We start from the raw sequence: 21,364 nt of genomic DNA, 5'->3' as shown, positions 1-21,364 counted from the left end.
TTGAGATATTTTCATGGGTAGGGAGATACTGACTAAATCGCTGGCAAATTTGAAGTTCCTTACTGGGACCAAAAGTTGTGTGGCATGAAACACATTACCAAATGGGGTTGTTGTTTCTACAAAGAAAGACCAAAGAACTCAATTTTTTTTTTTCCCTTAACACAAAATGTCATTTCTTTACACCTCTAGGACAGGCCCTGGCCTGTGTTGGGGGTGGGGGCTGGAGGGGATAGTCGGGGCCAGAGAGTCTTGTACATGCTATGACCGCTTTGTGTCTCTCCAATTCTAGAAAAATCCCCACCGGTTCTGTTTTTCCAGCTACCGCTAGTTATTGTTTTTTTACTGTGTTGCCTTTTTCTTATTGATCTGTGAGGTTTGTTTATTCATTAGATGGTGAGCAGGCCATTGGTTGAGTATATGGGTTGAAAGTATATCCTCTTTTTATTTCCTGCTCACATTTTCCTTTTATGATTATTACTTTTCATATGCTGTTTAAGAAATCTTTGCCTACCACACATTTATGAAGATGTTTTTATGTTGTTTTCTTTTGGAAGCAGTATTGTTTTACATCCAGATCTGTAATTCATTTGGGACTGATGTTTGCATATATTGTCAGGTAGGGAATCAAGATTTCTTTTTCCCCATTTGGATATTCAGCTGAGCCCAGAACCATCACTGAAAAGACCATCCTTTTCTCCAAGCATTTGGCATCTTTTTGTCATAAATCTAGTCTGTTTCTCTGTGGATTTGGGAGGTTTCTATTCTGTTCCATATACTTTTTATCTCAGTTTGCACATGACTAAACATTGTTCAAATCATTGTAGTATCATAATAAAATGTGTGTTAAGTAGCAAGAGATCTCTGGTATTGTCTTTGAAATTCTCAGCCCAGACCAGCTAAATCAGACTCTATCTCAGGTATAGATACTTTGACAGTTCAGTTCAGTTGCTCAGTCATGTCCGACTCTTTGCAACCCCATGAATCACAGCACACCAGGCCTCCCTGTCCATCACCAACTCCCGGAGTTCACCCAGACTCATGTCCATTGAGTCAGTGATGCCATGCAGCCATCTCATCCTCTGTTGTCCCCTTCTCCTCCTACCCCCAATCCCTCCCAGCATCAGAGTCTTTTCCAATGAGTCAACTCTTCGCATGAGGTGGCCAAAGTACTGGAGTTTCAGCCTTAGCATCATTCCTTCCAAAGAAATCGCAGGGCTGATCTCCTTCAGAATGGACTGGTTGGATCTCCTTGCAGTTCCTCAGTTATTTGCAACATGTAGTCAAGCTTGAAGGGACTTTTGAGCACTTCCGTAAGTTTGTAATTGGCCCCTTGGTAAAGTCTATCTATGGATCAAATGTGCCTCATTCTGCAAAGCACCGTGTAATAATTGGTACCCAAATGCAGCCTGAGTGTTATTCCCAGGAAAAAAAATCTTAATATCTGATAATCTGGTTCGCCATGCTACTGTTACTGCTGCTAAGTCACTTTAGTTCAGTTCAGTTCAGTTCAGTTCAGTCGCTCGGTCGTGTCTGACTTTTTGCGACCCCATGAATCACAGCATGCCAGGCCTTCCTGTCCATCACCAACTCCCAGAGTTCACTCAGACTCATATCCATCGAGTCAGTGATGCCATCCAGCCATCTCATCTTCTGTTGTCCCCTTCTCCTCCTGCCCTCAATCCCTCCCAGCATCAGAGTCTTTTCCAATGAGTCAACTCTTCGCATGAGGTGTCCAAAGTACTGGAGTTTCAGCTTTAGCATCATTCCTTCCAAAGAAATCCCAGGGCTGATCTCCTTCAGATTGGACTGGTTGGATCTCCTTGCAGTCCAAGGGACTCTCAAGAGTCTTCTCTAACACCACAGTTCAAAAGCATCAATTCTTTGGTGCTCAGCTTTCTTCACAGTCCAACTCTCACATCCATACATGACCACTGGAAAAACCATAGCCTTGACTAGACAGACCTTTGTTGGCAGAGTAATGTCTCTGCTTTACAATATGCTATCTAGGTTGGTCATAACTTTTCTTCCAAGGAGTAAGCTTCTTTTAATTTCATGGCTGCAGTCACCCTCTACAGTGATTTTGGAGGCCAGAAAAATAAAGTCAGACACTGTTTCCACTGTTTCCCCATCTATTTCCCATGAAGTGATGGGACCAGATGCCATGATCTTCATTTTCTGAATGTTGAGTTTTAAGCCAACTTTTTCACTCTCCTCTTTCACCAGTCATGTCCAACTCTGTGTTACCCCATAGACGGCAGCCCACCAGGCTCCTCTGTCCCTGGGATTTTCCAGGCAAGAACACTGCAGTGGGTTGCCATTTCCTTCTCCAAAGCATGAAAATGAAAAGTGAAAAGTGAAGTCACTCAGTCATGCCCCACTCTTAGTGACCTCATGGACTGCAGCCTACCAAGCTCCTCCGCCCATGGGATTTTCCAGGCAAGAGTACTGGAGTGGGGTGTCATTGCCTTCTCTGGGTTCACCATGATGGGTCTATAATAGTAACCACTTCCAGATGACATTTTTTCTGTTGCGTTTACTTTTCTTTCTTCCAATTTATAATCAAGCCTTCACTTTTTTGATTTACTGTGAAGCAAGAATTGCTAGATAAACCAGAAAAGCTATTTTATTTAACGACCTTTCAAAACCCCACAGCTTTAATATCTACTTGTTACAGTGTTATTGTTAGATTTAAATTTAGTGGAAAATAGGCTTCTTATTAGTTCTTTGGTTTTAAACTCATAAATCCCTTTCATTAAATCTTTTTTTTTTTTTTTTAAGATTTAGCAAACTCCCACAGCATTTGATAACATTACCGTGAAAGATTTGAGCTCAGTGAGAGCTTCTATGGTGAATGATTTTTTTAAGTGTAAAATGTAGTTGGAAATAATTTTGTTTGTCGCTCAACAGTAAAAGGTAGGATAATACTTGTATTCAAGGGCTTCTACTCTATGCAGAAATCTGAGTGTGCCCAGATTATTAATATTCTTAAATGTCTTGGTGGAAAATGGCAGGTTAATAAGGAATGAAACACTGAACACCATTTGCAGGGGCTATTTAAGAGCTCTGTGCATGCTCAGTCACTTCAGTTGTGTCCAGCTCTTTGTGACCCCATGGACTATAGCCCACCAGGCTCCTCTGTCCATGAGATTATCCAGGCAAGAATACTGGAGTGGGTCACCATGCCCTCCTCCAGGGAATCTTCCTGACCCAGAGATTGAACCTGACTCTCCTGTATCTCCTGTATTGCATGTGGATTCTTTACCTATGAGCCATGCTGGAAGCCCTACTGAAGAGCTAGCCTCATGTAAACTCAATGTTGGAACAATTTCACAGGAGTTATTTTGTTCCTCACACTACCATGATATTTATGGTTAAAATGATTCAAGTGTATTCATTAGGGAAGTTCAAAGAATCCACCATCCATCTCTTAGCTTCTTCTCTTTTTCATCCAGTCTGCTTGAGCTGTAGTCATGGAAGGGACACTTTGGGGTAAGGCACAGAAAGTGTATAAACAAGTACAGGGGCCTATTAGCATGTCCCTGAAGGCTAATATACAGGAGTGCTTACCTGTGAAAGGGAGGTGGAAAGAACAGATGAGGAACAAACCAGGGAGCAAGAGGAGGTGGATGAAGGACAAGGAGTGGCCAAAAGGAGCTGGACTGGTGAGGTTGGAAGGGAGGAATTTTAGAGCTTGTTGAGTGGCAGGAATGCACCTGGTCCACATGTGGGGCTGTTACTAATCTCCCAGATGATGTCCCTTCAGCAGAAGATCCTTGTAGGTATTCCAGGCCTGCAATTTACAAAAAAAAAGGATCCTGTTCTTTGGAATTGCTCCTGAAATCTGAGAATTACCAGGGAAGCCTGATGTTGGAGTCAGTTCCACAGCATCTTGAGAAACCGAGGCTACCTAAAACCAGCTCTTGAGAAAAGGCTTCATTACACGGGCACGCTTGATTAAAACACTGGCCATTGGCCATTGATCACCCTCCAGCTCCTCTCTCCCACCCTTTGAAAGTCAGAAGGCTGACTGAAAGTTCTAACCCTCTAATCACCAGGTGAAATTCTCCTGACAATCAGTCCCATCCCCAAGCCTGGTCCAAAATTTGCCTCATCAACACAACAAAAGACACACACATCCGCATCACCTGAGAAATTCCAAAAGATTTAGGAGCTCTTTGCCAGAGAGGACAAAGACCAAATAAATATTTCTTATTGTTAATCAATCACAGCAATAAATATTTAGACCTTGAACACTAAATAAGCTATGCTATTTTTCCTCTCTAAGGCAAGTAGGAAGAAGAGTGAACCAAGTATGGGTTATCCTGCAACCTGCATGGGGAAGCCTAAACTCACCCATTCCTGACTCTGAGCCTTTACTTTAGTTTTGTTTTTCAGTAACTCAGTCATATCTGACTCTTTGTGACCCCATGGACTGCAGCACACCAGGCATCCCTGTCCTTCACTATCCCCTGGAGTTTTTTCAAACTCAGTTCTATTGAGTCAATGATGCCATCCAATCATCTCATCCTTTGTTGCCCCCTTCTCTTCCTTTTTTTTTTTTTTTTAACTTAAAAAATTATTTTATTTATTTCAATTGGAGGCTAATTACTTTATAATTTTGTAGTGGTTTTTGCCATACATTGACATGGATCAGCCATGGATGTACATGTGTCCCCCATCCTGAACCCCCCTCCCACCACCCTCCTCATCCCATCTCTCAGGGTTGTCCTAGTGCACTGGCTTTGAGTGCCCTGTTTCATACATCGAACTTGGACTAGTGATCTATTTCACATCTGCTAATATGCATGTTTCAATACTACTCTCTCAAATCATCCCACCATTGCCTTTCCCCACAGAGTCCCAAAGTCTCTTCCTTATATCTATGTCTCTTTTGCTGTCTCGCATATAGGGTCATTGTTACCATCTTTCTAAATTCCATATATATGCATTGATATACTGTATTGGTGTTTTTCTTTCTGACTTACTTCACTATGTTTAATAGGCTCCAGTTTCATCCACCTCATTAGAACTGATTCAAATGTGTTCTTTTTAATAGCTGAGTAATATTCCATTGTGCATATGTTCCACGGCTTTCTTATCCATTCGTCTGCCCATGGACATCTAGGTTGTTTCCATGTCCTAGCTATTATAAACAGTTCTGCAGTGAACAGTGGGGTACATGTGTCTCTTTCAATTCTAATTAACTTGGTGTGTATGCCCTGCAGTGCGATTGCTGGGTCAGATGGCAGTTCTTTTTCCCATTTTTTAAGGAATCTCCACACTGTTCTCCATAGTGGCTGTACTAGTTTGCATTCCCACCAACAGTGCAAGAGGATTCCCTTTTCTCCACACCCTCTCCAGTGTTTATTGCTTGTAGACTTTTTGATAGCTGCCATTCTGACTGGTGTGAGATGGTACCTCATTGTGGTTTTGATTTGCATTTCTCTGATAATGAGTGATATTGAGGATCTTTTCATGTGTTTGTTAGCCATCTGTATGTCTTCTTTGGAAAAATTTCTGTTTACTTCTTTGGCCCATTTTTTGATTGGGTCATTTATTTTTCTGATATTGAGCTGCATTAGCTGCTTGTATATTTTTGAGATTAATTCTTTGACAATTGGTTCGTTTGCTATTATTTTCCCACACTCTGAAGACTGTCTTTTCACCTTGCTTATAGTTTCCTTCATTATGCAAAAACTTTTAAGGTTAATTAGGTCCCATTTGTTTATTTTTGCTTTTATTTCCATTATGCTGGAAGGTGGTTTATAGAGGATCTTGCTATGATTTATGGCAGAAAGTGTTTTGCCTATGTTTTCCTCTAGGAGTTTTATAGTTTCTGGCCTTACATTTAGATATTTAATCCATTTTGAGTTTATTTTTGTGTATGGTATTAGAAAGTGTACTAGTTTCATTCTTTTACAGGTTGTTGACCAGTTTTCCCAGCACCACTTTTTAAAGAGATTGTTTTTTCTCCATTGTATATTCTTTTCTCCCTTGTCAAAGATAAGGTGTCCATAGGTGTGTGGATTTATCTCTGGGCTTTCTATTTTGTTCCATTGATCTATATTTCTGTCTGTGCCAGGACCATACTGTCTTGATGACTGTAGCTTTGTAGTATAGTCTAAAGTCAGGAAGGCTGATTTCTCCAGTTCCATTCTTCTTTCTAAAGATTCCTTTGGCTATTTGAGTTTTTTGTGTGTTTTTTTTTTTTTTTTGTATTTCCATACAAATTGTGACATTATTTCTTCTAGTTCTGTGAAAAATACCGTTGGTAGCTTGATAGGGATTGCATTGAATCTATAGATTCCTTTGGGTAGTAAACACATTTTCACTATATTGATTCTTCAGATACATGGACACGGTATATTTCTCCATCCTTTTGTGTCCTCTTTTATTTCTTTCATGAGTGTTTTATAGTTTTCTATGTATAGGTCTTTTGTTTCTTTGGGTAGATTTATTCCTAAGTATTTTATTCTTTTTGTTGCAGTGGTGAATGGAATTCTTTCCTTAATTTTTCTGTTTTCTCATTGTTAATGTATAGGAATGCAAGGCATTTCTGTGTATTAATTTTATATCTTGCAACTTTACTATATTCATTGGTTAGCTCTAGTAATTTTCTGGTGAAGACTTTAGGGTTTTCTATGTAGAGGATCATGTCATCTGCAAACAGTAAGAGTTTTACTTCTTTTCCAATCTGGATTCCTTTTATTTCTTTTTCTTCTCTGATTGATGTGCCTAAGACTTACAAAACTATGTTAAATAGTAGTGGTGAGAGTGGGCACCCTTGTCTTGTTCCTGAATTTAGGGGAAATGCTTTCAGTTTTTCACCATTGAGGATAATGTTTGCTGTGGTTTTACCATATATGGCTTTTTTTTTTTTTTTATGTTGAGGTATGTTTCTTCTATGCCTGCTTTCTGAAGGGTTTTTATCATAAATGGATGTTGAATTTTGTCAAATGCTTTCTCTGCATCTATTGAGATAATCATATGGATTTTATCTTTCAATTTGTTAATGTGGTGTATCACATTGATTTTGATTTGTGAATATTGAAGCATCCTTACATCCCTGAGATAAAGCCCACTTGATCATGATATATGATCTTTTTAATATGTTGTTGGATTCTGTATACTAGAATTTTTTTGAGGATTTTTGCATCTATGTTCATCAGTGATATTGGCCTGTAGTTTTCTTTTTTTGTGGCATCTTTGGTTTTGGTGTTAGGGTGATATTGGCCTCATAGAATGAGTTTGGGAGTTTACCTTCCTCTGCACTTTTCTGGAAGAGTTTGAGTAGGATAGGTGTTAGCCTTTCTCTAAATTTTTGGTAGAATTCACCTGTGAATCAATCTGGTCCTGGGCTTTTGTTTGTTGGGAGATTTTTTATTACAGTTCTGATTTCTGTGCTTGGATTGAGTCTGTTAAGATTTTCTGTTTCTTCCTGGTTCAATTTTGGAAGGTTATATTTTTCTAAAAATTTGTCCATTTCTTCCAAGTTGTCCATTTTATTGGCATATAGTTGCTGTTAGTAATCTTTTATGAGCCTTTGCATTTCTGGGTTGTCTGTTGTGATTTCTCCATTTTCATTTCTAATTTTGTTGATTTTTGCTGCTTTTACTGAATCCCATAGGTTTTGGATTGTTGTGTTTTAATTTTCATTTGTTTCTGTGCATATTTTTATTTCTTCTGTGATTTGTTGGTTATTTAGAAATGTGTTGTATTAGCCCCCATATGTTTGTATTTTTGATAGTGTTTTTTTTTTTTCTCTTGTAGTTGACATCTAATCTTAACACATTGTCATCAGAAAAGATTCTTGAAATTATTTCAAGTTTTTATTTTTTTTAAATTTTCCAAGGCTAGATTTATGGCCCAGGATATGATCTATCCTTGTGAATATTCCATGTGCACTTGAGAAAAAAGTGAAATTCATTGCTTTGGGGTGAAATGTCCTATAGATGTCAATTAGGTCTAACTGGCCCATCGTATTTTTAAAGTGTTTGTTTCCTTGCTAATTTTCTGTTTGCTTGATCTACCCATAGGTGTGAGTGGGGTATTAAAGTCTCTCACTATTATTGTGTTACTGTTAATTTCCCCTTTCAAACTTGCTAGCATTTGGTTTACATATTATAATGCTCCTATGTTGGGTGCACATATATTTATAATTTTTATATCTTCTTAGACTGATCCTTTCATCATTATGTAGTGCACTTCTTTGTCTCTTTTTATGGTCTTTATTTCAAAGTCTATTTTATCCTGGTTTCTTTTGGTCTCCATTTGCTTGAAATATCTTTTGCCAGCCCTTTACTTTCAGTCTATATATATCCCTTGGTTTGAGGTGGGTCTCTTGTAGACAGCATATATAGGGGTATTGTTTTTGTATCCATTCAGCCAGTAATTGTCATTTGGTTGGGGCATTCAATCATTTACATTTAAGGTAATTATTGATAAATATGATCCCATTGCCATTTACTTTGTTGTTTGGGTTTGAGTTTATACACATTTTCTGTGTTTCCTGTATAGAGAAGATCCTTTAGCATTTGTTGAAGAGCTGGTTTGGTGGTGCTGAATTCTCTCAGCTTTTGCTTGAGACACTGTTTCCACTGTTTCCCCATCTATTTCCCATGAAGTGATGGGACCAGATGCCATGATCTTAGTTTTCTTAAAGTTGAGTTGTTTTTTTTTTCCAATTAAAGCGAATGTTGATTTTTAAGCCAATTTTTTCACTCTCCTCTTTCACTTTCATCAAGAAGCTCTTTACTTCTTCTTTGCATTATGCCATAAGGGTAGTGTTATCTGCACATCTGAGGTTATTGATATTTATCCCAGCAATCTTGATTCCAGCTTGGCCTTGAAGTGAAAAATGAAACAGGCAAAGGCGAACAGTTTTGAAAAGAGAACACACTGGTCATAGCAAATATCCACTTCCAACAACACAAGAGAAGATTCTACACATGGACATCATCTTTCCTTAGTGGAGCCTGTTATTTCTTCAAGCATCTTCCTTCTGTGTCATCCAGTAAATCCCACCAAATAAACAGGAAGACACCCATAGAGGGGAGGCCCCTTCTTTTGCTGGGGCTGCTCCTGAATTTCTTCAAAATTTAATTGCTCTTAACAGCTATATTTTCAACTGGATGAGATTCCTGTAGCCTCATTTTATTCTTTGTTATTGTGGGACTTGGACCAGCATGGGTGCAGATCATTTGATTATTGAACATGATTATCTTGTCAGATCACACTAATTTGAGAATGTTAATATGTGTATACATTTAGAGAGTGATATAATCGTTATATTATCTGTCAATTTCCCCAGCAAGGATCTCATAGGCAGTGTTTCATCATGCAGATAACTGGTACTAACTTTGTTTCACAAATATAGTGGTCTGATATGGAAGAAGCTTAAAAAAAAAAAAAATTCCAGAACTTGTAATGTGAATTTCCCGAAGTTGCATGTTTTCCTCTCTTTTCTTTCTTTCTTTTTCCTTTTTTTTTTTTTTTTTAGGGAGGGGCTATGCTCTATCTTTTGGGCCTTGCCAGGTAGCCCAGTACTAAAGAATCCACTTGCCAATGCAGGAGACACAAGAGACATCTCACCCTCTCCTCCCCTCTCCAAATGTATATAAGTCTATTCTCTATGTCTGTTTCTCCATTCAGTTCAGTTCAGTTCAGTCGCTCAGTCGTGTCCAACTCTTGCGACCCCATGAACTACAGCACACCAGGCCTCCCTGTCTATCACCAACTCCCGGAGTTCACTCAAACTCACATCCATTGAGTCGGTGATGCCATCCAGCCATCTCATCCTCTGTCCCCTTCTCCTCCTGCCCCCAATCCCTCCCAGCATCAGAGTCTTTTCCAATGAGTCAACTCTTCACATGAGGTGGCCAGAGTACTGGAGTTTCAGCTTTAGCATCATTCCTTCCAAAGAACACCAAGAACTGATCTCCTTCATAATGGACTGGTTGGATCTCCTTGCAGTCCAAGGGACTCTCAAGAGTCTTCTCCAACACCACAGTTCAAAAGCATCAATTCTTCGGCGCTCAGCTTTCTTCACAGTCCAACTCTCACACCCATACATGACTACTGGAAAAACCATAGCCTTGACTAGGCAGACCTTCGTTGGCAAAGTAGTGTCTCTGCTTTTTAATATGCTACCTAGGTTGGTCATAATTTTCCTTCCAAGGAGTAAGCATCTTTTAATTTCATGGCTGAAGTCATCATCTCCATTGCTGTCCTGTAAATAAATTATTCAGTACCATTTTTCAAGATTCCCTGTATATGTGTTAGAATATGATATTTACCTTTCTTTTTCTGACTCACTTCACTCTATCATAGATTCTAGGTTCATTCACCTCATCAGAACTGGCTCATTTCTGATAGTAGTATTCTATTGTGTATATGTGTAACAATTTCTTTATCCATTTATCTGTTGATGGACATCTACATTGCTTCCATGTTTCAGCTACAGTAATTAGTCCTTCAGTGAATAATGGGATACATGTGTACTTTTCAGTTTTGGTTTCCTCAGGGTATATGCCTAGGAGTAGAATTGCTGGGTCATATGGTGGTTTTATTCCTAGTTTTTTAAGAAACCTCCATACAATCTTCCATGGTGGCTGTATCAATTTATATTCCCACCAACAGTGCAAGAGTGTTCCCTTTTATCCATACCCTCTCCAGCATTTATTGTTTGCAGACTTTTTGATTATGGCAATTCTGACCAGTGTGGGGTGATATCTCATTGTGGTTTTAATTTGAATTTTTGTTATAATGAGAGTCCCCTGGACTGCAAGTAGGTCCAACCAGTCCATCCTAAAGGAGATCAGTCCTAGGTGTTCATTGGAAGAATGGATGCTAAAGCTGAAAATCCAATACTTTGGCCACCTCATGCGAAGAGTTGACTCATTGGAAAAGACCCTGATGCTGGGAGGGATTGCAGGCAGGAGGAGAAGGGGACGACAGAGGATGAGGTTGTTGGATGGCATCACGATTCGATGGACATGAGTTTGAGTAAACTCCGGGAGTTGGTGATTGACAGGGAGGCCTGGAGTACTGCGATTCATGGGGTCACAAAGAGTCGGACACGACTGAGTGACTGAACTGAACTGAACTGAATGATGAGCGATGCTGAGCATCTTTTCATGTGTTTGTTCGCCATGTCTTCTTCAGAGAAGTGTCTGTTCAGGTCTTTGTCCCACTTTTTGATTGGGTTGTTTGTTTTCCTGGCATTGAGTTGTATGAGCTGCTTGTATATTTTGGAAATTAATCCTTTGGCAGTTGTTTCATTTGCTATTGTTTTCTCCCATTCTGAGGGCTGTATTTTTACCTTGCTTATAGTTTCGTTTGCTGTGTAAAAACGTTTAAGTTTAATCAGGTCCCACTTGTTTACATTTGTTTTTATTTCCATTACTATAGGAGCTGGGTCATAGAGGATCATGCTTTGGTTTATGTCCTTGAGTGTTCTACCTATGTTTTCCTCTATGAGTTTTATTGTTTCTGGCCTTACATGTAGGCCTTTAATCCATTTTGAGCTTATCTTTATGTATGGTGTAAGGAAGTGCTCTAATTTCACTCTTTTACATAGCTGTCCAGTTTTCCCAGCACTATTTATTGAAGAGGCCATCTTTGCCCCATTGTATGTTCTTGTGTTCTTTGTCAAAAATAAGGTACCCATATGTGCATGTGTTTATTTCTGGGCTTTCTATCTTGGTCCATTGGTCTATATTTCTGTTTTTGTGCCAGAAACATACTGGTTTGATGACTGTAGCTTTGTAGTATAATCTGAAGTCAGGAAGGTTGATTTCTCCAGCTCCATTTTCTTTCTCAAGACTGCTTTCACTCTTTGGGGTCTTTTATGTTTCAATATGAACTGTGAAATTTTTTGTTCTAGTTATGAGAAAAATCTGATTTGTAATTTGATATGGATCACTTTGAATCTGTCAACTGCATTTGGTAGTATAGTCATTTTCACAACATTGTTTGTTCCTACGCAGGAACATGGAATATCTCTCCGTTTGTATCATCTTTTATTTTTCATTCAGTTCAGTACAGTTCAGTCACTCAGTTGTGTCTGACTCTTTGCAACCCCATAAACCACAGCATGGCAAGGTTCCTGTCCATCACCAACTCCCAGAGTTTACCCATACTCATGTCCATTGGTCAGTGATGTCATCTAACCATCTCATCCTCTGTCGTCCCCATCTCCTCCTGCCCTCAATCTTTCCCAACATCAGGGCCTTTTCAAATGAGTCAACTCTTCACATCAGGTGGCCAAAATATTGGAATGTCAGCTTCAACATCAGTCCTTCCAATCACTCAGGAGTGATTTCCTTAGGATGAACTGGTTGGCTCTCCTTGCAGTCCAAGGGACTCTCAAGAGTCTTTTCCAACACCACAGTTCAAAAGCATCAATTCTTTGGCACTCAGCTTTCTTTGTAGTCCAACTCTCACATCCATACATGACCACTGGAAAAACTGTAGCCTTGACTGGATGAACCTTTGTTGACAAAGTAATGTCTCTGTTTTTTAATATGCTGTCTAGGTTGGTCATAACTTTCCTTCTAAGGAGTAAGCGTCTTTTAATTTCATGGTTGCAGTCACCATCTGCAGTGATTTTGGAGCCCCAAAAAATAAAGTCTGACACTGTTTCCACTGTTTCCCCATCTATTTGCCATGAAGTAATGGGACCCGATGCCATGATCTTAGTTTTATGAATGTTGAGCTTCAAGCCAACTTTTTCACTCTCTTTTTTCACTTTCATCAAGAGGCTCTTTAGTTCTTCTTCACTTTCTGCCATAAGGGTGTTGTCATCTGCATATCTGAGGTTATTGATATTTCTCCTGCAAATCTTGATTCCAGCTTGTGCTTCCTCTAGCCCAGCGCTTCTCATGATTTACTCTGTATATAAGTTAAACAAGCAGGGTGACAGTATACAGCCTTGATGTACTCCTTTTCCTATTTGGAACCAGTCTGTTGTTCCATGTCCAGTTCTAACTGTTGCTTTCTGATCTGCATAGAGGTCAAGAGGCAGGTCAGGTTGTCTGGTATTCCCATCTCTTTCAGAATTTTCCACAGTTTATTTTGATCCACACAGTCAAAGGCTTTGGCATAGTCAATAAAGCAGAAATAGATGTTTTCTGGAACTCTCTTGCTTTTTTGATGATCCAGTGAATGTTGGCAATTTGATCTCTGGTTCCTCTGCCTTTTCTAAAACCAGCTTGAACATCTGGAAGTTCATGGTTCACATATTGCTGAAGCCTGCCTTGGAGAATTTTGTGCATTACTATACTAGCATGTGAGATGAATGCAATTGTGTGGTAGTTCGAGCATTCTTTGGCATTGCCTTTCTTTGGGATTGGAATGAAAACTGACTTTTCCAGTCCTGTGGCCACTGCTGAGTTTTCCAAATTTGCTGGCATATTGAGTGCAGCAGTTTCACAGCATCATCTTTTAGAATTTGAAATAGCTCAACTGGAATACCATCACCTCCACTAGCTTTGTTCATCATGATACTTCCTAAGGACCACTTGACTTCACATTCCAGGATGTCTGGCTCTAGGTGAGTGATCATGCCATCTTGATTATATGGGTCATGAAGATCTTTTTTGTATAGTTATTCTGTGTATTCTTGCCACTTCTTCTTAATACTTTCTGCTTCTGTTAGGTCCATACCATTTCTGTCCTTTATTGAGCCCATCTTTGCATGAAATATTCCCTTAGTATCTCTAATTTTCTTGAAGAGATCGCTAGTCTTTCCTTTTCTATTGTTTTCCTCTATTTCTCTGCATTGATCGCTGAGGAAGGCTTTCTTATCTCTCCTTGCGATTCTTTAGAACTCTGCATTCAAATGGGTATATCTTTCCTTTTCTCTTTTGCTTTTCACTTTTCTTCTTTTCACAGTTATTTGTAAGGCCTCCTCAGACAGCCATTTTGCTTTTTTACATTTCTTTTTCATTTTGTCTTGTAATTTTCTGTGTACAGTTATTTTGTCTTGTTAGTAAATTTTATTCCTAGATATTCAGTTCTTTTCGTTGCAATGGTGAATGGGATTGATTCCTTAATTTTTATTTCTCATTTTTCATTGTTAGTATATAGAAAAGCAAGTGATTTCTGTGTATTGATTTTGTATCATGCAAATTTTCTAAATTCACTGACTAGCTCTAGTAATTTTCTGATACTATCTTTAGGGTTTTCTATGTACAGTATCATGTCATCTGCAAACAATGAATGCTTTACTTCTTTTCCGATCTGGATTTCATTTCTTTTTCTTCTCTGATTGCTATAGCTAGGACTTCCAGAACCATGTTGAATAATAGTGGTGAAAGTGGACACTCTTGTCTTGTTCCTGATCTTATGGGTAATGCTTTCAGCTTTTCACCTTTGAGAGTAATATTTACTGTAGGCTTATCATATATGACCTTTAGTATGTTGAGGTAGGTTCCTTCTGTGTCCATGTTTTGAAGACTTTTAATCATAAATGGGTACTGGATTTTGATAAAGGCTTTTTCTGCATCTATTGAGATTATCATATGATTTTAATCTTTCAATTTGATAATATGGTATATCACATTGTTTGACTTGATTATACTGAAGAATCCTTGCATCCCTGGAATAAACCCAACTTGATCATGGTGTATGAGCTTTTTGTTGTGATGCTGAATTCTGTTTGCTAAAATTTTTTGAGGATTTTTGCAACTATGTTCTTCAGTGATATTGGCCTATGGTTTTCACTTTTTGTGTTGTCTTTGTCTTGTTTTGGTATCAGGGTGATGGTGTGCTCATAGAATGAGTTTGGAAGTGTTCCTTCATCTGAAATTTTTTGAAAGAGTTTCAGAAGGATAGGCATTATCTCTTCTCTAAACGTTTGATAGAATTCTCCTGTGAAGCCATCTGGTTGTAGGCTTTGTTTATTGGGAGATTTTTTTTATCACAGCTTCAATTTCAGTGCTTGTAACTGAGTTGTACTTAATTTCTATTTCTTCCTGGTTCAGTCTTGGATGATTGAACTTTTCTAAGAATCTGTCCATTTCTTCCAGGTTATCCATTTTATTGCCATGTAGTTGTTCATGATAGTTTCTTATAATCCTCTGTATTTATGCATTGTCTGTGTAACCTCTCCTTTTTCATTTCTAATTTTGTTGATTTGAATCTACTCTCTTTTTCTGCATGAGTCTGGCTAAGGATTTGTCAATTTTGTTTATCTTCTCAGAGAAGCAGATTTTAGTTTTATTAATCTTTACTATTGTTTCTTTGATTTTACTTTTTTTTTTTTTTTTTGCTCACATCTTTATGATTTCTTTCCTTCTGCCATTTTTTCCCCTTGTTTTCCAGTTGTTTTAGGTGTGAAGTTAGGTTGTCTATTTTTTTTTTTCTTGTTTCTTGAGGTAGGGTTGTATTGCTATAAACTTCCCTCTTAGAACCACTTTTGCTGCACCCCATAGTTTTTGACTTGTCCTGTTTTCAATGTCATTTGTTTCTAGATTTTTTTGATTTCCCTTTTGATTTCTTCAATAACTTGTTGGCTATTTAGAAATGTGTTTTTTAATCTCCATATGTTTGTGCTGCTTATAGTTTGTTTTTTTTTTTCCCTTGCAGTTGATACCTAGTCTCATAGTGTTGTGGTCAGAGAAGATGTTTGATACAATTTCAATTTTCTTAAATTTACTGAGGTTTGATTTTTGACCCAAGACATGGTCTATCCTGGAGAATGTTCCATATGCACTTGAGAAAAAAGTGTGTTCTTCTGCATTTGGATGGAATGTCCTGAAGATATCAATGAGATCCATCTCATCTAATGTATTATATAAAAGTTGTGTTGCCTTATTAATTTTCTGTTTTGATGATCTGTCCATTGGTGCCAGTTGGTTTTTAAAATCTACTATTATTATGTTAGTGGCAATTTCTTCTTTTATGTCTCTTGGTGTTTGTCTTATGTATTGGGTGCTCCTATGTTGGGTGCAGAGATATTTACAATTGTTTTGTCTTTCTCTTGGATCAATCCCTTGATCATTATGTAGTATCCTTCCTTATATCTTATAATCTTCTTTATTTTAAGGTCTATTTTGTCTGATATGAGGATTGCTACTGCAGATTTTTTTTGCTTCCCGTTTGCTTGGAATATGTTTTGCCATCCTGTCATTTTCAGTCTAAATGTGCCTTTAGGTCCAAAGTGGGTTTCTTGTAGACAGCATATATATGGGCCTTGTTTTTGTATCCATTCAGCCAGTCTGTGTCTTTTGGTTGGAGCATTTAATCCATTTACATTTAAAGTGATTTTATATATATATATATATATATACACACACACACACACACACACACACACACACACACACACACACACACACACATATGTTCCTATTGCCATTTTCTTAATTGTTTGGGGTTGTTTAGGTCTAGATCTTTTTTTCTTCTCTTGTATTTCTTGACTATATGAGTCCCTTTAACATTTGTTGTAAAGCTGGTTTGGTGGTACTGAATCCTCTTAACTTTCGCTTTTCTGAAAAACTTTTTATTTCTCCATCAATTTTGAATGAGATCTTTGCTGGGTACTGTGATCTTGGTTGTAGATTTTTCCCTTTTAGTAATTTAAATATATCCTGACATTCTCTTCTGGCTTGCAGAGTTTCTACTGAAAGATCAGCTGTTAAGCATATGGGGTTTTCCTTGTATGTTACTTTTTGCTTCTCCCGTGCTGATTTTAGTATTGCTTTGCATTCAGTCTTTGTTAGTTTGATTAACATGTATCTTAGTATTTTTCTCCTTGAGTTTATCCTGTATGGGACTCTTTGTGCCTCTTGGACTTGATTGACTGTTTCCTGTTCCAGGAAGGGAAAATTTTAAACTACAATCTCTTCCAAAATTTCTCACACACTTTCTTTTTCTCTTCTTCTTCTGGGACCTCTATAATTCAAATGTTTGTGAGTTTGATATTGTCCTAGAGGTCTCTGAGACTATTCTCCGTTCTTTTCATTCTTTTTATTTTCTCCTGCTCTTAGAAGTTATTTCTACCATTTTATATTCCAGCTCACTCATTTGTTCTTCTGCTTCAGATATTCTGCTATTGATTACTTCTAGAGTATTTTTAATTTCAGTAATTGTGTTGTTTGTCTCTGTATGTTTATTCTTTAATTCTTCTAGGTCTTTGTTGCGTCTTGCATTTTCTCCATTTTGTTTTCAATGATTTTTATCATCTTTATTGTAAGTATTCTGAATTCTTTTTCAGGTAGTTTGGCTATTTCCTCTTCATTTGTTTGGACTTCTGTGTTTCTAATTTGTTCCTTCACATGTGCAGTGTTTTTCTGCCTTTTCATTATTGTTTTTTACCTTATTGCATTTGAGGTCTCCTTTCCCCAGGCTTCAAGGTTGAATTCATTCTTCCTTTTGGTTTCTGCCCTCCTAAGATTGGCCCTGTGGTTTGTGTAAGCTTCCTATAGAGTGAGATTTGTGCTGAGTTTTTGTTTGTGTGTTTATTTTTCCTCTGATAGTCAAGGCTGAGTGAGGTGGTAATCCTGTCTGCTGATGACTGGGTTTGTATTTTTGTTTGGTTTGTTGTTTAGATGAGGCAATCTGCAGAGGGTGCTACTGGTGGTTGGGGATGCCAAGTCTTGTATTCGAGTGGTTTCCTTTGTGTGAGTTCTCACTATTTGATACTCCCTAGGGTTAATTCTCGGAGAAGGCAATGGCACCCCATTCCAGTACTCTTGCCTGGAAAATCCCATGGACGGAGGAACCTGGTAGGCTGCAGTCCATGGGGTCACGGAGAGTCAGACACGACTGAGCGACTTCACTTTCACTTTTCACTTTCATGCATTGGAGAAGGAAATGGCAACCCACTCCAGTGTTCTTGCCTGGAGAATCCCAGGGACGGGGAAGCCTGGTGGGCTGCTGTCTATGGGGTCGCACAGAGTTGGACATGACTGAAGTGACTTAGCAGCAGCAGAAGCAGGGTTAATTCTCTGGTAGCCTAGGGTCTTGAAGTCCATGCTCCCACTCCAAAGGTTCAGGGCTTGATCTCCAGTCAAGAACAAAGATTCCACAAGTGGTTTTTTATGGTATTGAGATTAAAACAAATATCCAAAAATGAGAAACCAAAGATGAACCCCAGACAAATGGCAGTTACATAACAGGCAAATAATAATTAAAATAATGGCATATACACATATACATATACACCCATGAGCAAAGTCAAAGCAGTCCAACAAAAATAAAGTACAATAGATTGACCTGGTGAACAAAGGAAACCAAAAATTATACCTACCAGAACAAAACTAACTAAAGAACAGACTGGAAAACAAAACTAAAGCAAGGTGCTAATTGGGGAATAAAGCAATGAAAATAAAACTAACAAATATGTTGAGAGTAAAGGAGAGAAAGAAAAGAAAGAAAGAATAGATACGCAAAGTTAAATAGAGGTAGATAAAGATTTTTATACATTAAAGATTAACTGCAAGGGGAAAAGCAAACTAAGGGATAAATGTAGAAAATAATAATAGGTTTAAAGGCTTTTTTAAAGTGAAAAGAGAGAGAGCGAGAGAGAGAAAAAAAAAAAAACCTCCCCAGAACTGCAAGAACCCAACAAAGAAGCAGAGGTTTATAACAGCAATAAAAAATGTGATTGTGAAAAGAAAAGAAGAAAACAAAAGAAGTTCAAAAGCTTAATTAGATTTCATAGTTCCAATAAAATCACCAACTACCACAGAGCAGGGAAAAAAGGAAAAAAAAGAAAGAGAAAAGTCCAAAAGATTCTACAGAACAAATTAAAACATTAGAATAATAAATGTTTTTCTTGAGTCACTTTCCCTCCCTGGGAGTCACAGTCCACCTTACCTCCCTAGGATGCCCTCCAGCACTGTGCTGATCTGTGGCTCTGCCCTGGGGGCAGCTCAGATTCTAATCTGGTCCTACTGTGTGTTCTTGCCTCCAATGTCCACAGCTATCAGAACTGGTGCATTTTGTTTTGTGGGAGCTCTCAATGGCCCTATATGCATATTCCATAGACACAGTCTGCCTAGTTGATTGTGTGGATTTAATCTACAACTTGTACAGCTGGTGGGAAGGTTTTGTGTCTTCTTCCTTAGCCACACTGCCCCTGGGTTTAAATTGTGGTTTTATTTCCACTTCTGCATGTGGGGCATCCACTGGGGTTTGCTCCTGAGGGTGCCCTGGATGATTTGGGTTTGCCCCTGTGAGGGCCAGGTGTGGAGGTGGTGCAGCTGCTTGAGTTGCAGGGGTTCTGGCAGCACCAGGTACTCAAGGGAGTTGGTGGCTAGGACAGAAGGAAATCTAGTGCTCTAGAAGGGTACAGCAACCAATATTGGCCAATACACTGCAGCGTTCTTACCTGGAGAACTCCCCTCCCTGACAGAGAAGCCTGGCCAGCCACAGTCTACAGATCGCAAAAAATCGAACACTACTGAAGCGACCCTGTATGCATAGATGGTAGACTTTTTTTTTCGCTTGTGGCAGTTCTGACCCAGTGAGAGTTGAGCGTGAAGGTGGCACAGCTGCTTGGTTTGCAGGGACCCTGATGGCACCAAGTGTGCAGAGACACGGACTGCCTCTGCCGCAGGAGTTATTGCCCGCTGAGAGTCTATTTTTCGAGCCTCTTGTAGCTGGAGATCAGAAAGCCTGTTTGTCCAGTCTTTTCCATTGCCCCGCCCATTCAGGCATTTAGAGAGCTCCCTTGCCTGGGGTCTTTCTCTGTTGCTCTGCTTGTCAGGCACATAGAGGGAGTCCCACTGGCTAGGGTCCTACTCTGAAGATTGCTGTGTCAGGCACATAATGGGGCACCCTGGATGGCGTCCTACTTTGTAGTTAAATGCATCAGGTGTTTGACAGGCCGGCCTCTCTATTGTTCAACTGCCAATGCTGGCATGGGGGGAGAGGGAGGCTATGGTGATGGCTCCACCCCCTACGCATGACTCAGCAATATCACCTTGCTGCCATGCTGCCTGGCTTTCCTCTACAGGCATTTTTCACCACAGTCTCCTCCCTCAAATCCCCTTGATCCATCCCTCCACAGTCAACACCAGCCCTCACCCTGGGATTGCTCCACAATCCCTAAAATCCAATTCCCAGTCGCTGTGCCTTCCAGGCGACCCTCCTCCCTGTCTGGGGTATTTATGGCTGAGGCAAGGACTGTCTGATTTTCATTCCATTTAGGCTGCCAAAGATCGGCTCTTTCACTTTCAGCCTTAAATGTTCCCCCTCTGACTCAGACAATTGCCCCCACGTGGGGATGGGACCCCTGCTCCAGTTCCCCGACCTGCGGAGAGCAGGTCCAGTCCTAGTAACATTCCTGTTTTTCCCCCTAGTTCCTTCATCCTTCCAAGTTTTGCATGGTTCTATATATTCTTTTCCACTGGTCAGGTACTCCTGTCCACTCTCAGCTGGTGTTCTGCCTGCACTTCTGTGTCTAAAGGTGTATTCTGGATGTATCCATAGAGATAGAGGTACTCCATGCCCACCTACTCCTCTGCCATCTTATTCTCTGTTGTTATCCCACTCTAGTATTCTTGTCTGGGAAATTTCCATGGATAGATGGGCCTGGTGGGTTACAGTCCATGGAGTTGCAAAGAGTTGGGGCATGACTGAGCACACACACATTCTCTATTTTTTAACACTAGAGAATATTGCTGTAATTTATCACTCAGCATTTGTGCATGAAGGATCACACAATAAATCATTATGAAGACAGGCCAGAAAGTTCCCTGAGGTCTAGTGTTTAGGATTCTGGACTTCACTGCCATGGCCCAGGTTCAATCCCTGATTGGGGAACTGAGATCCTCCAAACCAGACACCATGACCCCCCCACCCAAAAAAAAATGGCCATAATGGCTGGAAAATTTTACAAAGAATACCTTAAAGACAGGCCAAGCTCATATGCTTTCTGATGTGTGTTCTTTTCCAGGTCAGAACTGCGGGGGCTTAGTTCAGGGTCCCAATGGCACCATCGAGAGCCCAGGGTTCCCCCATGGCTACCCCAACTACGCCAACTGCACCTGGATCATTATCACGGGGGAGCGCAATCGGATACAGCTGTCCTTCCACACCTTTGCTCTGGAAGAGGACTTCGATATTCTGTCAGTGTATGATGGACAGCTCCAACAGGGCAATCTGAAAGTGAGGTAAGGTGTCGGCTCTTCCTGTTACAGACCAGGTGGCACGGTTTGACATACTCAGATTCTGAAACTTCATTGGGGTTAGAATTTGAATTTATGATCAGAAAGTAACGTCTTAGTTACTACAAAGAAAAAGTAAAGATTGAGGATGTGTGCACCATGTTTTCAATCCCTAAAAGCACAACCTCTTACTGAAAGCAATCACTGACTTCATTAATTGATACCAAATTGTTCAAGATGGATAAAAC

The 21,364-nt window shown here is 39.4% G+C and overlaps 1 protein-coding gene across 3 annotated transcripts in view; it reads left to right on the top strand.

Moving 5' to 3' along the window:
- Nucleotides 1-21,364, top strand: part of CSMD1 (CUB and Sushi multiple domains 1) — a 2,076,272-nt gene that overhangs the window by 372,834 nt on the left and 1,682,074 nt on the right. For all 3 annotated transcript variants that reach the window (XR_003509135.1, XM_027530260.1, XM_027530259.1), the window contains exon 2: nucleotides 20,906-21,122. Coding sequence is in view for 2 of the 3 variants with exons in the window: in XM_027530260.1 (XP_027386061.1) it covers nucleotides 20,906-21,122 (217 nt within the window). In the remaining variant the exon portion in view is untranslated. The remainder of the gene's footprint in view (nucleotides 1-20,905; nucleotides 21,123-21,364) is intronic.

The sequence above is a fragment of the Bos indicus x Bos taurus genome, chromosome 27, assembly GCF_003369695.1.
Source record: "Bos indicus x Bos taurus breed Angus x Brahman F1 hybrid chromosome 27, Bos_hybrid_MaternalHap_v2.0, whole genome shotgun sequence".
In the NCBI taxonomy this organism is placed as follows: Eukaryota; Metazoa; Chordata; class Mammalia; order Artiodactyla; family Bovidae; genus Bos; species Bos indicus x Bos taurus.
Note: the sequence above shows the minus strand (reverse complement) of the source record. Positions and strands in the feature narration are given on the sequence as shown.